General features: G+C 35.9%; 1 protein-coding gene across 1 annotated transcript in view; it reads right to left on the reverse strand.

Annotated features, from left to right (window-relative positions):
* The window catches only part of LOC136029140 (mitochondrial import inner membrane translocase subunit TIM50-A-like), a 50,259-nt gene that overhangs the window by 34,289 nt on the left and 2,152 nt on the right, over nt 1-13,818 (reverse strand). The window contains exon 2 of the mRNA XM_065707232.1: nt 1,647-1,759. Coding sequence (XP_065563304.1) covers nt 1,647-1,759 — 113 coding nt within the window. The remainder of the gene's footprint in view (nt 1-1,646; nt 1,760-13,818) is intronic.

The raw sequence follows: 13,818 nt of genomic DNA on the forward strand, positions 1-13,818 counted from the left end.
AATTTTCTCAGGCTCGTAACTTTTGATAGGTAAGACTAAACTTGATAAAACTTAAATATTTAAAATCAGCATTAAAATGCGATTCTTTTGATGTAGTTTTTGATGTATTGATATCAAAATTCAATTTTTTAGAGTTTTGGTTACTATTGAGCCGGGTCGCTCCTTACTACAGTTCGTTACCACGAACTGTTTGACCGAAAAATTGGTGGGGAGGGAGGCAACTAGGCCTCCCTCCCCACCCCTTATTTCTCAAAATTGTCTGATCGAAACTAAGAGAAAGCCATTTAGCCAAAAAAAAATTAAAAAAAGAGCGAGGATTAACGAGGTGACAAACCCCCTCATAAAATTTACAATAGTGTCGTCCTGCCACATATTCTGTATTTAGTACCGTTTTACCTTATATTTAGTGAATCTGACCATCTTAGGATGAAACACGTTTTCTTCAAATTTGCTTAATTTCTGTTGCGAGTTCCTCCGTGGACCCGCAAATCCTGTTTGATGAAAAAATATAGCTTGTCTGATCCGTGTGCTAAGTTAGCTGAGCTGAATGTACACATGTGCAATAAGCAAACCGGCCATGAATGGCAAAATGTTGTTTTTTGACGTGGAATTATTTTTGTTTGTATTTTAGAATGTAATTACGATATGTTGATTCTTCCTTCTTTTTTTCCTTTTCTTTCAATGTACTCCATCACTTCATTATTTTGTATGATGGGTTATAAATAAATACATACATACAATAAAAAATATAAGAATATAAAAGTTTGTTACGTAAGTTAATTCTTAAGTTACGTATATTTTTTACTAATAAAAACGTTCGTTAAAAATTAAAAGTTCTAGTTGCCTTTTTAAGTAACCGAAAAATTGGAGGGCACCTAGGCCTCCTTCCCCACCCCTTATTTCTCAAAATCATCTGATCAAAACTAAGAGAAAACCATTTAGCCAAAAAAAGAATTAATATTCAAATTTCATTTTAATAATTTATGTGCGGAGAGCCAAAATCAAAAATGCATTATTTCAAAAACGTTCAGAAATTAAATTAAAAAAACTAGTTTTTTAACTGAAAGTAAGGAGCGACATTAGAACTTAAAACAACAGAAATTACTCCATATATGAAACGGGTTGTCCCCTCTGCAATCCCTCGCTCTTTACGCTAAAGTTTGACTCTTTGCCACAATTCAACTTTTTAAAACAATTAAAAACTTTAGCGTAAAGAACGAGGGATTGCGGAGGGGACAACCCATTTCATACACGAAGTAATTTCTGTTCGTTTTAAGTTTTAATATCGCTCCTTACTTTCAGTTAAAAAAACTAGTTTTTTTATTTAATCACTATATACTATGGGGTCCTTGTGCAAGAAAAAAAAAACTATTAATATGAGCCTAGTGGTTTTGTTAGTAAATAAAACCTTTTCTTTAAGTCAAATTTTGTTGCTGATAGGGTTTGCTTACATGACTTGAAGATTTGATTTACTGACCTAGTCAATAGGCCATTAATCTTTTTGAGGCCAAAATCATGCCAAGCAACACTCCTACCATAGACGAAAGTCTGGCAGCATCATTTTGTAGGGATTGCTATTTACTTTAACAGATACCGTATCATACACGATAATAATGAAAAGTTTGAATACCCAATTTAATACTCACCTGTACAAATTCTTTCGTTGCATTCCATGTCCTAGCAAAATACTGTAGAGGAATGGGTATATCAGAGAAATCATCTCGCTCCACATTTCCATTTGGATCTGTGACAGGGAGACCTACAGAAAACGAACTGAAGTGAGTTTTATATTCAAACTTTACCAAACCCAAATTATTAAATTGTTCAGATAGAAATTCAGTTCAAGATAAGTAGGGTACGATTTTTTGCTGTCGGAACTGTGCATTAGATACATTCAAGTAAGTAGATCTACATTTGTTGAAGTTAAAATAAAATGGACTTCAACAGAAAACTAAGCAAAAACGTAAGAAATGTAGATACTTGACAATTTAAACGTTAATTAAAAGAATAACCACACACACACCCCCCTACCCAACCACCAAAGCATTGGTAACCAGAAGGGACTTAACATTAGGTCATGAGGCAATACAAATGCTGCATAGTGCAAGTAAAACTAATAAACTATTTTTCAGCATCATACTTGTTACATCCTATGTTTGAAGAGATGTTGACCTTTCCAGAAATAAAAGAGCAGAGTGATGATATCTCTTCAGGATATAACCCTTCTATATCAAAACAATCCTTATTAAGCTAGTGATCATAGCTGTTTGGCACAATATAACTGGCGTGTCTTTTAATGTTACACGCTTCAATTCTGACATGCAGAGACCTGGCTATCCCAGCTCCACTTTAGTTGTATAGTAGAACAGATGTGATATGTTATAAAAGTGTTAATTCCAAGCTCGTGAACGAAACAACAAACCGATGAGAAATCCGTTGTTTGTCCAATGATTGTGGGGCTTTCTTGCATAGAATTTTAAACCTATCAGGGGCAGATCCAGAGGGGGGACCCGGGTTCCCAAGATCTTTCTTACTCCCTCATTCCGTTATTTTACTAAAAAAAAAAGCGAATTTGTCAATTTGGTCAATTATTGGCACCCTTGTCAAACTGGCCTCCCCCCAAGATTTTTCACTAGATCCACCTTTGAAATCTATACAATAAAAGTAGTTTTCACTAGAGTAATGACTCTCATATTCTATTGTGTGCAGTAGCGGTCCTGGCCTCTCTTGTGGCCGGGGAACATCTTGATTAGCCCCCCCCCCCTACTTCACACAAAGTTTTCAGACCAAATTTTTACAAAATTTTCATATAATGATAAAACTATTTTCAATTTATCATTAATTAAAGATTTATTCAGCTCCTTATTTAAATTATTTAATCATTTCATTATTATTAATTATTAAGTTGTTATTATTTCATTTTTTATTAATAAATTATTAAATATTTTTAGTTATTAACTGCACCCTCTACTTTATTAATAAAATATTAAAAATTATAAAATGATTAACCTAAGAAAGCTAGCTCAGAAAAGCCCAAATTAACAAACAAAACAACCTAAATCATAAGTTTTAGACAAGAAATAAGTTTGACGAAAGGCTAAAAAATCCAGCGCCGAAAAGCCATAATCAGCAAACTAAACATCTAAAATCATATATTTGAGACAAAACAGACTTAAAAAATCCTAAAAAACCAATCTCAGAAGAGCCCAAATTAAAAAACTAAACATCCCAAATCAGAAGTTTCAGATAAGTCAAACCATGAAACAGCATACTAAACATCCAAAACCATAAGTTTCAGACAACGTAAACCAACGAAAGCCTAAGAAACCTAGCTCAGAAAGCCCGAAAATAGCAAACTAAACTTTCCAAATCATAAGTTTCAGACAACGCACACCTTCGAAAGCTTCAGAAACCTAGCTAAGACAGCCCCAAAATAGTAAACTAAAAATCCCAAATCATAAGTTTCAGACAACGCATACGTACTAAAGCCTAAGAAACCTAGCTCAGAAGAGCCCAAATTGGAAAACTAAACATCCCAAATCATAAGTTTCAGACAACGCACACCTACGAAAGCCAACGAAACCTAGCTAAGAAAGTCCTGAAATAGCAAACTAAACCAAATAATAATAGTTCCAAATAATAAGTTTCAGACTACGCACACCTATAAAAGCCTAGATTACCTGGCTAAGATAACCCCAAAATAGCAAGGTAAACATCCCAAATCATACGTTTCAGATAACACACACTTACTAAAGCCTAAGAAACCTAGCTCGAGAAGTGTCCAAATTATAAAACTAAACATCCCAAATCATAAGTTTCAGACAACGCACACCCACGAAAGCCTAAGAAACCTAGCTAAGAAAGTCCCGAAATGACAAACTAAACATCCAAAATTATAAGTATTAGACAAGTCAAACAACGAAAGGCTAATAATCCTAGCTAAGAAAGGTCTGAAACAGCAAAGCAAGCACCTCAAATCAGATGTTACAGATAACATACACCAACGAAATGCTAAGAGACCTAGCTCAGAAATGTCAACATTAGAAAACTAAAAAATCCCAAATCATAAGTTTCAGATAAGTCAAGCCACGGAATACCAATTTGAACACCCCAAATGATAAGTTTCACTAAACACCCACCAACCAAAGGCTAAATAAACTAGCTAAGAAAGCCCCAAAATAGCAAACTAAACATCCCAAATCATAAGTTCAGACAACAGATACCAACGAAAGCCCAAGAAACCTAGCTCAGAAAAGCCCAAATTAACAAACTAAGCACCCGAATCACAAGTTTCAGACAAGTCAATAACGAAATACCAAACTAAACCTCCCAAATTATAAGTTTAAGACAACACCCATGGAGATATCAATTACGTGAAGTTCCTAATGCATATATTCTTATTTGGCAGTTTTTGTAATCTGAATTTGTTTTTGTTTTTTATTATTATTATTTTTTTATTCAGAATCTGCTAATATATATACTGATATATCTTATTGTACCGTCAGAAATGTTAGATATTAAAAGATTTCAGAGATATTTGCATATTTTAGGTTTTGATATTGCTCTTTACTTTCCAATGAATGTCGAGACATCAACAGCATAATGGTGTATGTTATCCCAGAGGAAAGGCCCCATGTTATGAAGTTTGCCCATTGTTTACATTTAGTGTTTGCTATGGCAAATTATACGGACATTTTTCAGGAGGAGGGGATTTTCTGGGGAAGGATATTTTATGGGGTGAATTTTTCATTGGGATGGAAGTCCCTACTGGTGAACTTTCCTGGGGAAGTATTACATGGGAGGAATTTTACAGAATCCGTTTTATATGTCTTACTTTATTGTTGGCGATCCCATTTACATGTGGAGATGCTTTGGGGTATTTTCTGGGAAAATTTTCAGCAGACTTAAAATTCTCTTGAGGATTTTGACTTGGGGAGATTTTCCACAGAAAATTTTCCATGCGGGAATTACGACCAGGAAATTTTCTGTGGGAGAAATATTTTTCATTAAGGAGAGAGAGATTTCCAGGAAAAGTTTACCAAACAGAGTGGATTCTCCCATGACCTGAAAAACAATCAGAAATTAAATAGAAAACAAGTCTTTTTTCCAACGAAAGTATGCTAAAGAGTATTTTTCAGTCAGAATTGTCGGTCAAAAATTTTTCTAGGGGCAATTCACAGCAAGGAAGGAATTGTCTTAGGATAATTTCCCAGGGGAAAGGATTTTAAATGGGGGAAATTTTCCAAAGACAGGGAAGGTGAATTTCCTCGGGTTATTTTAAAAACAATCAGAAATTAAACAAAAAAAAGACAAGATTTTCTACTGAAAGTAAGAAGCAACAATAAAACACAAATTATTTCGGATGAGGGGACTTCATCCTCTTCTATACCCTTATCTTTATGCTAAAGTCCAACCTTTAGTACCAATTCTTCAAAGATAATTCCTGAAATACAAGGGGTGTTTAACTATAATCAGAACTTCTACCATGAAGAGTGGGATGTTGAGGAGGGGAGAGTCCCTCATATACAGAATGATTTCTATTTGTTTTCAAGTTTTGATGATGCTCTTAACTTTCAGTAGAAACACTTTTTGTTCTATTATTTAATGACTTACTTAAATTGATGGGATTAACTGGTGAAGAATATTCTGATATTCTTATCTAGTCTTTTCCTCTTAGCAAATAGATAATAATGACCAAATCCCTCCATTTCATCAATCAAAATCATCCAAAATTGCGTTTTGGAATTGTGGTGGAGTGCTTAGTAGTTTGATTTTTTATCCATACCCCTTCTTCGAAACAGAATTGGAGTTCTAGGACTATTACCATTTATTTTTAACCCACACTATACAAAAGTATAATATATGGAGTTACACAAATAAAACACACGAAAATACAATGCAAATCAAAATAGAAATCACATAGAAACCAGTTACAGAGTAACACATAAAAATAAAAAACACTAAAACAAAAGAGAAAAAAAACCTAAGAGGAGGGGAAAAAGAACAGAAAAAAAAAACTCACAACTTACAAAATCTAATAAAGCAGCAATGTATAAAATACAAAAGCTGTCCTTAGCGTTATTATTATTATTATTTAAATTTTACTCACTCTTTACAATAGTAAAAAAAAAGCATGGATAAAAAAAAACAACAAACAAACCAAAACAAGAGCTAAGAGCTCATATGGCACTTGTGACGAGGTCGGAAGAGCCAAGAGCTCATATGGTATGTGCTCTAGTAAAATTCTAAGAATCAATAGATTGCTTTAAAAGGAAAATCAGAGGCTTAACGCTGGTCGGGATTTAAAAAAAGAGCTCGGAGTCACGAGGTCCTTCTAAATATCAAAATTCATTAAGATCCGATCACCCATTCGTAAATTAAAAATACCTCAATTTTTCTAATTTTTCCTCTCCGTTCAGCCCCCCGATGATCGAATCGGGGAAAACGACTTCATTCAAGTCAATTTGGGCAGCTCCCTGACACGCCTACCAATTTCCATCGTCCTAGCACGTTCAGAAGCACCAAACTCGCCAAAGCACTGAACCCCACCTCCTAATTCCCCAAAGAGAGCGGATCCAGTCCGGTTACGTCAATTACGTATCTACGACATGTATAAGCGTTTTCCAAGATTTCCGGTTTCCCACTCCAACTCCCCCCAATAACAGATCTGGTCGGGATTTGAAGTAAGAGCTATGAGACATGAGTTCCTTCTAAATATCAAATTGCATTAAGATCCGGTCACCCGTCCTTAAGTTAAAAATAAATAAATTTTTCTAATTTTTCCAAATTAGCAACCCCCAGCTCCTCCAAAGAGAACGGATCCGTACAAATTATTTCAATCTCGTATCTTTAACTTGTGCTTATTCTTCCCATCAAGTTTCATTCCGGTCTCTCCACTCTTAGCGTTTTCCACGATTTCCGGTTTCCAAGATTTCTGTTTCCCCCTCCAACCCTCTATGTCCCCGGATCCGGTTCGAATTGAAAATGGAGCATCTGAGACATAAGATTCTTCTATATATCAAGTTTCATTAAGATCCGATCACCCATTCGTAAGATACCTCGATTTTCACGTTTTCCAAGAATTCTGGTTTCTCCCTCCAACTCCCTTCAGTGTCACCGGACCTGGTCGGGATTTAAAATTAGAGTTCTAAAGCACAATATCCTTCTAGATATCAAATTTCATTAAGATCAGATCACCAGTTCGTAAGTTACAAATACCTCATTTTTTCTAATTTTTTCGAATTACTCCCCCCCCCCACTCCACCAAAGAGAGCGGATCTGGTCCGGTTATGTCAGTCACCTATCTCGGACTTGTACTTATTCTTTCCACCAAGTTTCATCCTTATCTCTCCGCTTTAAGCGTTTTCCAAGATTTCAAGTCCCCCCCCCCCTAATGACACTGGATCCGGTCGGGATTCAAAATAAGAGATCTGAGTTTCGAGGTCCATCTAAATATGAAATTTCATTAAGATATAATCACTCTTTTGTAAGTTAAAAATACTTCATTTTTTCTAATTTTTTAGAATTAACCCTCCCCCCCCCCAACTCCCCAAGAGAGAGCAGATCCGTTCCAGTTATGTCAATCCTGTATGTAGGACTTGTGCTTATTTTCCCCACCAAGTTTCATCCCGAACCCTCCACTATAAGCGTTTTCCAAGATTTTAGGTCCTCCCCACCCCACCCAATGTCACCGGATCTGGTCGGGATTTAAAATAAGAGCTCTGAGACACCATATCCTTCTAAACATCAAATTTCATTAAGATCCGATCACTCCTTTGTAAGTTAAAAATACCTCAGTTTTTTTATTTTTCAGAATTAACCCTCCTCCCCTTAACTCCCCCGAAGAGCGCGGATCCGTTCCGGTTATGTCAATCCCGTATCTAGCACTTATGGTTATTTTTACCACCAAGTTTCATCCCGATCCCTCAACTCTAAGCGTTTTCCAAGATTTTAGCCCCCCAGCTCCCCCCAATGTCACCAGATCCCGTCGGGATTTAAAATAAGAGCTCTGAGACACAATGTCTTTCGAAACATCAGATTTCATTATGATCTGATCACTTCTTCGTAAGTTAAAAATACCTCATTTTCTCTACTTTTTCAGGATTAACCGTCCCCCCAACTCCCCCAAAGAGAGCGTATCCGTTCCGGCTATGTCAATCACGTATCTAGGACATTTGTTTATTTTTCCCAACAAGTTTCATCCCAATCCCTCCATTCTAAGCATTTTGCAAAATTTTAGCTTCCCCCTCAATTCCCCCCAATGTCATCGGATCCAGTCGGGATTTAAAATAAGAGCTCTGAGACACGATATCCTTCTAAAATTCAAATTTCATTAAGATCTGATCACTCCTTTGTAAGTTAAAAATACCTTATTGTTTCTATTTTTTCAGAATTGACCCCCCCCCCCCCCCAACTCCCCCAAACAGAGTAGATCCGTTGTGATCTGCTCGTTCTTATTTTTCCCACCAAGTTTTATACCGATCCCTTTCACTCTAAGCGTTTTCCAAGATTTTAGGTTCCCCCCCAACCCCTCCCCTAGAACCCCCCCCCCCTGCGATGTCAACAGATCTGGTTGGGATTTAAAGTAAGAGTTCTGAAACACGACATCCTTCCAAGCATAAAATTTCATTAAGATCCCGTCACCCGTTCGTAAGTTAAAAATACTTCATTTTTTCTATTTTTCTGAATTAACAGGCCCCCACTCTCCCCCCCGCCCAGATGGTCAAATTGGGAAAACGATTATTCTAATTTAATCTGGCCCGGTCCCTGATACGCCTGCCGAGTTTCATCGTCCTAGCTTACCTGTAAGTGCCTAAAGTAGCAAAACCAGTACTGACAGACAGACAGACCGACAGAATTTGCAATTGCTATATTCACTTGTATAATACTAAGTGCCATAAAAAAAAATAACTTACAAGTAAAAAAAAAACTGATAAGGCTTTAATGTGGAGAAACATGAATACAAGCAGCATTTCAAAGCTCTCTGTTTAGTACTTACAGTTTTACTGTAATAGGATCAGGAACAAAACATTTTTAATGAGAACTCAAGTTTTTGGTCCAAGGAGGAAGAAACAACAAAAATTTACCAAATCTAAAATAATTAAACTAGATTCTTTTTAATTCTTTTTTCTTAAGAAGGGGGAAAATTCCAGAAGCAAAAAGAATTGAATGATTGCAAAAGGTTGCGTAGTGCTTGGCCAATACAGGTTAACAATATTTACCTCTATTGGCAACAATCTTAGTATATCCTAATTGGATTTTCTTATTAATTTAATAAAAAAATATTTTTTTTCAACTGAAAGTAAGGAGCAACATTAAAACTTAAAATGAGCAGAAATTATTACATATATGAGGGAGATTGTCCCCAGTACTTTTAAAAAAGCTTCTTATTGTTCTAATTAAATGACCCCCTGTGTTTCAGAAGCTATTCTTAAAGAATTGGGACAACATTCAAACTTTAGCATAAAGAATGAGGTGTTGAGAAGAGGGCAACCCCTTCATATATGCGATAATTTCTGTTTGTGTTATGTTTTAATGTTGCTCCTTACTTTCAGTTGAAAAAACTTGTTTTTTCTTATTCAATTTCTGATCATTTTTTAAATGATGCCAGGAAATCTGGTTCCACCTCCACAGAAATAGTCCCTAGATACTTCCTGGTGAAAATTTACCCCTGAAAATTACCCATAATAACTTCACAAATAAAATTGAGACAGAAAAGAGAAAGTAAGACACATAAACAAATTTTGATTAGGAATTCTGGTAAATTCCCCAAGTGTATAATTTCTATGAGAAGTATACCCCATGGAAACATCCTCCCCAAGGAAAACCCCTAGCAGAAAATTTGTCCCCGCCCCCATACAAAATGTATCCATACTTTCCAAAACAAATAATATATGTAAACAATGGGGAAATTTTATATCTTAAAGACCTTTCCTTTGTGGCTGCGGGGTGTCATTTTGCATCTGAAAGCATAGTTATTGGGCCTTTCAATTATGATGAACAAAATGACTATCTTCAAATTTTCATCCAACAATTTTGGGAAAACAGGGCATGGGAGGAGCCTAGTTGCCCTTTAATCTTTTTTGTCACTTAAAAAGTGCACAAGAACTTTTAATTTATGTTTGAATGAGCCCTCTCACAAAATTCTAGGACCACTGGGTTGATAAAATAATCCTTAAAATAAAAAAAAACATACATAATACATTAGAACACGAGCACTCATATGGCACTTGTGATGAAAGATTTGATCTGCTTGGGTTATGTCAATCATGCATCTAGAACTTGTGCTTATTCTTAAGCTCGCCAAGGCACTAAAAATCCCCCCAACTCACCCTAAGAGATCAGATCTGATTATGTCAATCATGTATCTAGAGCCTGTGCTTATTCTTCCCATCAAGTTTCATCCAATCTCTCCACTCCAAGCATTTTACAAGATTTCCATTTCTCTCCTCCGTCCCCCAATGTCCTTGGATCTGATCCAAATTCAGAAAGGAGCATCTGAGACAAGACATCTGTCTATATATCAAGTTTCATTAATATCTGATCACCCATTCATGAGATAAACATACCTCAATTTTCATGATTTCCCCTCCCTCAAGCCCCCCTCCAGATGGTCAAATCGGGGAAACGACTGTTATCAAGTCAGTTTGTGCAGGTCCCTGACATGCCTACCAATTTTCATTATCCTAACATGTTTAGAAGCACCAAACTAACCAAAGCACTAGACCCCCCCCCCAAGAGGGGTCCTATAATCTAATCAGATTATTTCAATTGTGTATCTAGGATTTGTCCTTATTCTTCCCACCAAGTTTCACCCTGATCTTTCCACTCTCAGCATTTCCAAAGATTTCTAGATTCCTTCTCCTGCTCCCCCCAATGTCTTCAGATCTGGTCAGGATTTAAAATAAGAGCTCTGACACATAAGGTCCTTCTAAATATCAAATGTCATTAAGATCTGATCACCCATTCATAAGTTAAAATACATCATTTTTTAACTTTTCTGAACTAACCATGCTTCCACTCCCCCCCCCCCCCCCTCCAAGACAAATTGGGTAAGCAACTATTTCTAATTTACTAATTTAATCTGCTCCTGTCCCTGCTATGCCTGCCAACTTTCGGTGATTGCTATATTGATCATGTATCTAGTTTCAGATCTTCTTCATGTAAAAATTAGGGCAGTCCAAGATTTGAACCTGAGACCTCTCACAACCTAAGCAAGAATCATCCATCTAGACCAGCAAGCTGTACTTCAGAACAATAATCATTTGTTTTATCAGCAAATAAAATTCTTCTCAACTATCTTGTTCACTTGCTACCAGCCCAGATGGTCAAGTCAGGGAAGCAACTATTTCTAATTTAATCTTGTTTGGTCATTGATATGCCTGCCAACTTTCACCAACCTAGCTTATCTGGAAGGGCCTGAACTAGTAAAACCAGGGCCAACAGACAGAAATTACAATTGTTATATGTCAGTTGGTAACTACCAAGTGCCGTAAAAACCAGAAAGATAGGTAGCTGATATATTTGTCAGAACTCCTGAAATACATAATCTAAATAGGGTTGGAGATAAAACTCCACCTTGACTTAAATCTCTTTTAACTTTAATAATAGTAACTGGGGCTGATTTCAGCAAAATAAAAGAATTAGAATACCAGTAATGAAGAAGCACTATAACCAATAGATTAACAGCACAACCATGAAGAGCAGAAAAAAGCTGACTGTGAAATACACTGTTGAAAGCTTTTGATATATCTAAGCCACAAAGATAGATATACTTTCCCTTAAAAGAATTTTCAAGGAGCAAAGAAGATAATGCACATGCTGACAACCTACTCCAGGCCAAAATCCAAAATGGTTATATCCCTCAAGCATACTATTAGTCACAAACAGTAGTGGTGCATTCTCAAGAACTTTACTAAAAGTGCAAAAGACAGTAATAGGTCAGTAAGAAGAGCAATTTAAAGAAGAATTGCTCTTCTTTAAAACTGAAGAAACACTACCATACAAAAACTCTCTCGTACAAAAGAAGTACAAAGACACATCTAGATTTCATCAGTTACAATTATCTCAAATCGTGTTTAGAAATTGTTGTGGAGTACTTAGTAGTTCGATTTTCTATTCATATTCCTTCTTAAAAATCACAATGTAATGCTAGGACTATGTGAGACACTCCTTAGTGATATTCTTTAGTTGACATATCATGGTATAGTTCTGTTATTAGAAATAGGTCAACTGCTACCTATTCAAAAGCTGGACTTGCAATGAATTTTGAATTCTTGGTTTTTGAAATTATATCCTATTTGGTAAAGAGAAGATAATACTTTTCTTTACCAGATCTCCACAATCAAGCACCTTGAGTTTTGTTGGTAGGCTTTGAATGATCTTGCATAATGGCTGAATTTTAAGAACCAGCAAAAACTAATTATGGGGAATTCAACATAGCCTAGATTTAAGACTGGTAATTTTCAGCTTAGAACTTTGTTCAATCCTAATTAATGAGGTTTCTAAGATCTGAAAAAAGCATTTCCTGAATTTAGAAAAAAACATTGACATTACTTACTTAAAATTCTTATCAAATAGGCTATCAGGAATTGCTTTTTTGGAACTAAAACCAAAGAAGAAGAAACTGATAATTAAAAATCAAGGTAAAATATTACTTAGTCAACATTACAATAGGACCTGTCAAGTAGGCAAATTTCTAAGACTCAGAAATCAGAAGAGGTTTAACATAGAAGCTATGCAATACTTTCCTAGAGTATACTTTTGACCCCTGGATTCATAACTCAAAATTTTGGTAAAATTCTAGTTAATTGACTTCTTGCTATCTCAGAAAGGGTTTAGGTTAGGAAAATGAAACTTCCACGGATGAATCTACAGACTAAAGTATGTCCCAGGAAGGTATTTTGAAGCAACTAACTCCACTCCTCCTCCCTCTAGAGGGCCCTGACCTTTAAAAATATGTGTGCTATAAAAGTGAAACCTTGCAAAATAGATCTTCTGCTTAATTGAAGTACAACAAATTTGTTTTCAGCTTCGTAACTTTGCTCAATTCCATTTTATAAGGTTTTAAAGATATGCAAATACATTTCCTAAATTTAAAAAAAAAACACTGATGGCCAAAAAGTCAATACCAAATGACTAGAGAACAGCAAATATTATACCAATTTTTAAGAAATGTGACAAGGATATCCCAGGAAATTATTGACCAGTAAGCCTAACCTCAGCCATTTGCAAGATCACAGAAGGTATCATCATGCTCTAATAAACTATTTAGAAGAAAATACTCTTATTACCGATAGACAACATTGATTTTGCAGGGGCAGGTCAATTGACACCCACTTTATTCAGTCATATGATCATGCAACTAAAATTTTGGATGCAGGTAAACTGGTTGATATTATCTTACTCAACCAAGCCAAAGCCTTTGACAAAGTTGAACACTCATCCCTGATGCTGAAGCTTAAAGCTTACCAGGTGCATGAGGACGTGAAGAAAGAGCCTTCATTCAGCTGGACCTTGACAGGCTATCCTCCTGGTCATCAACTTGTGCCCTATAATTCAATGCAACTAAATGCAAGGTATTGCACTTATGGTGCAATAACCCCCACCATCCCTACCATATATGGTGTGATCTGTTGGAAGCTGTTGGCAAGGAGAGAGACTTAGGCATCATTGTGGACAAAGATTTAAAATTCTACAGCCACACTCAGGGTCAGGTTGCAAAAGCAAATCAAGCTCTCAGACTCATTAAGTGCTCTTTTGTAACCAGAAAGCCACGTGCGGTTACAAAACTTTACAAAAAATTTCAAATCCAGTCAC

This window comes from Artemia franciscana, chromosome 7 (assembly GCF_032884065.1).
Source record: "Artemia franciscana chromosome 7, ASM3288406v1, whole genome shotgun sequence".
In the NCBI taxonomy this organism is placed as follows: domain Eukaryota; kingdom Metazoa; phylum Arthropoda; class Branchiopoda; order Anostraca; family Artemiidae; genus Artemia; species Artemia franciscana.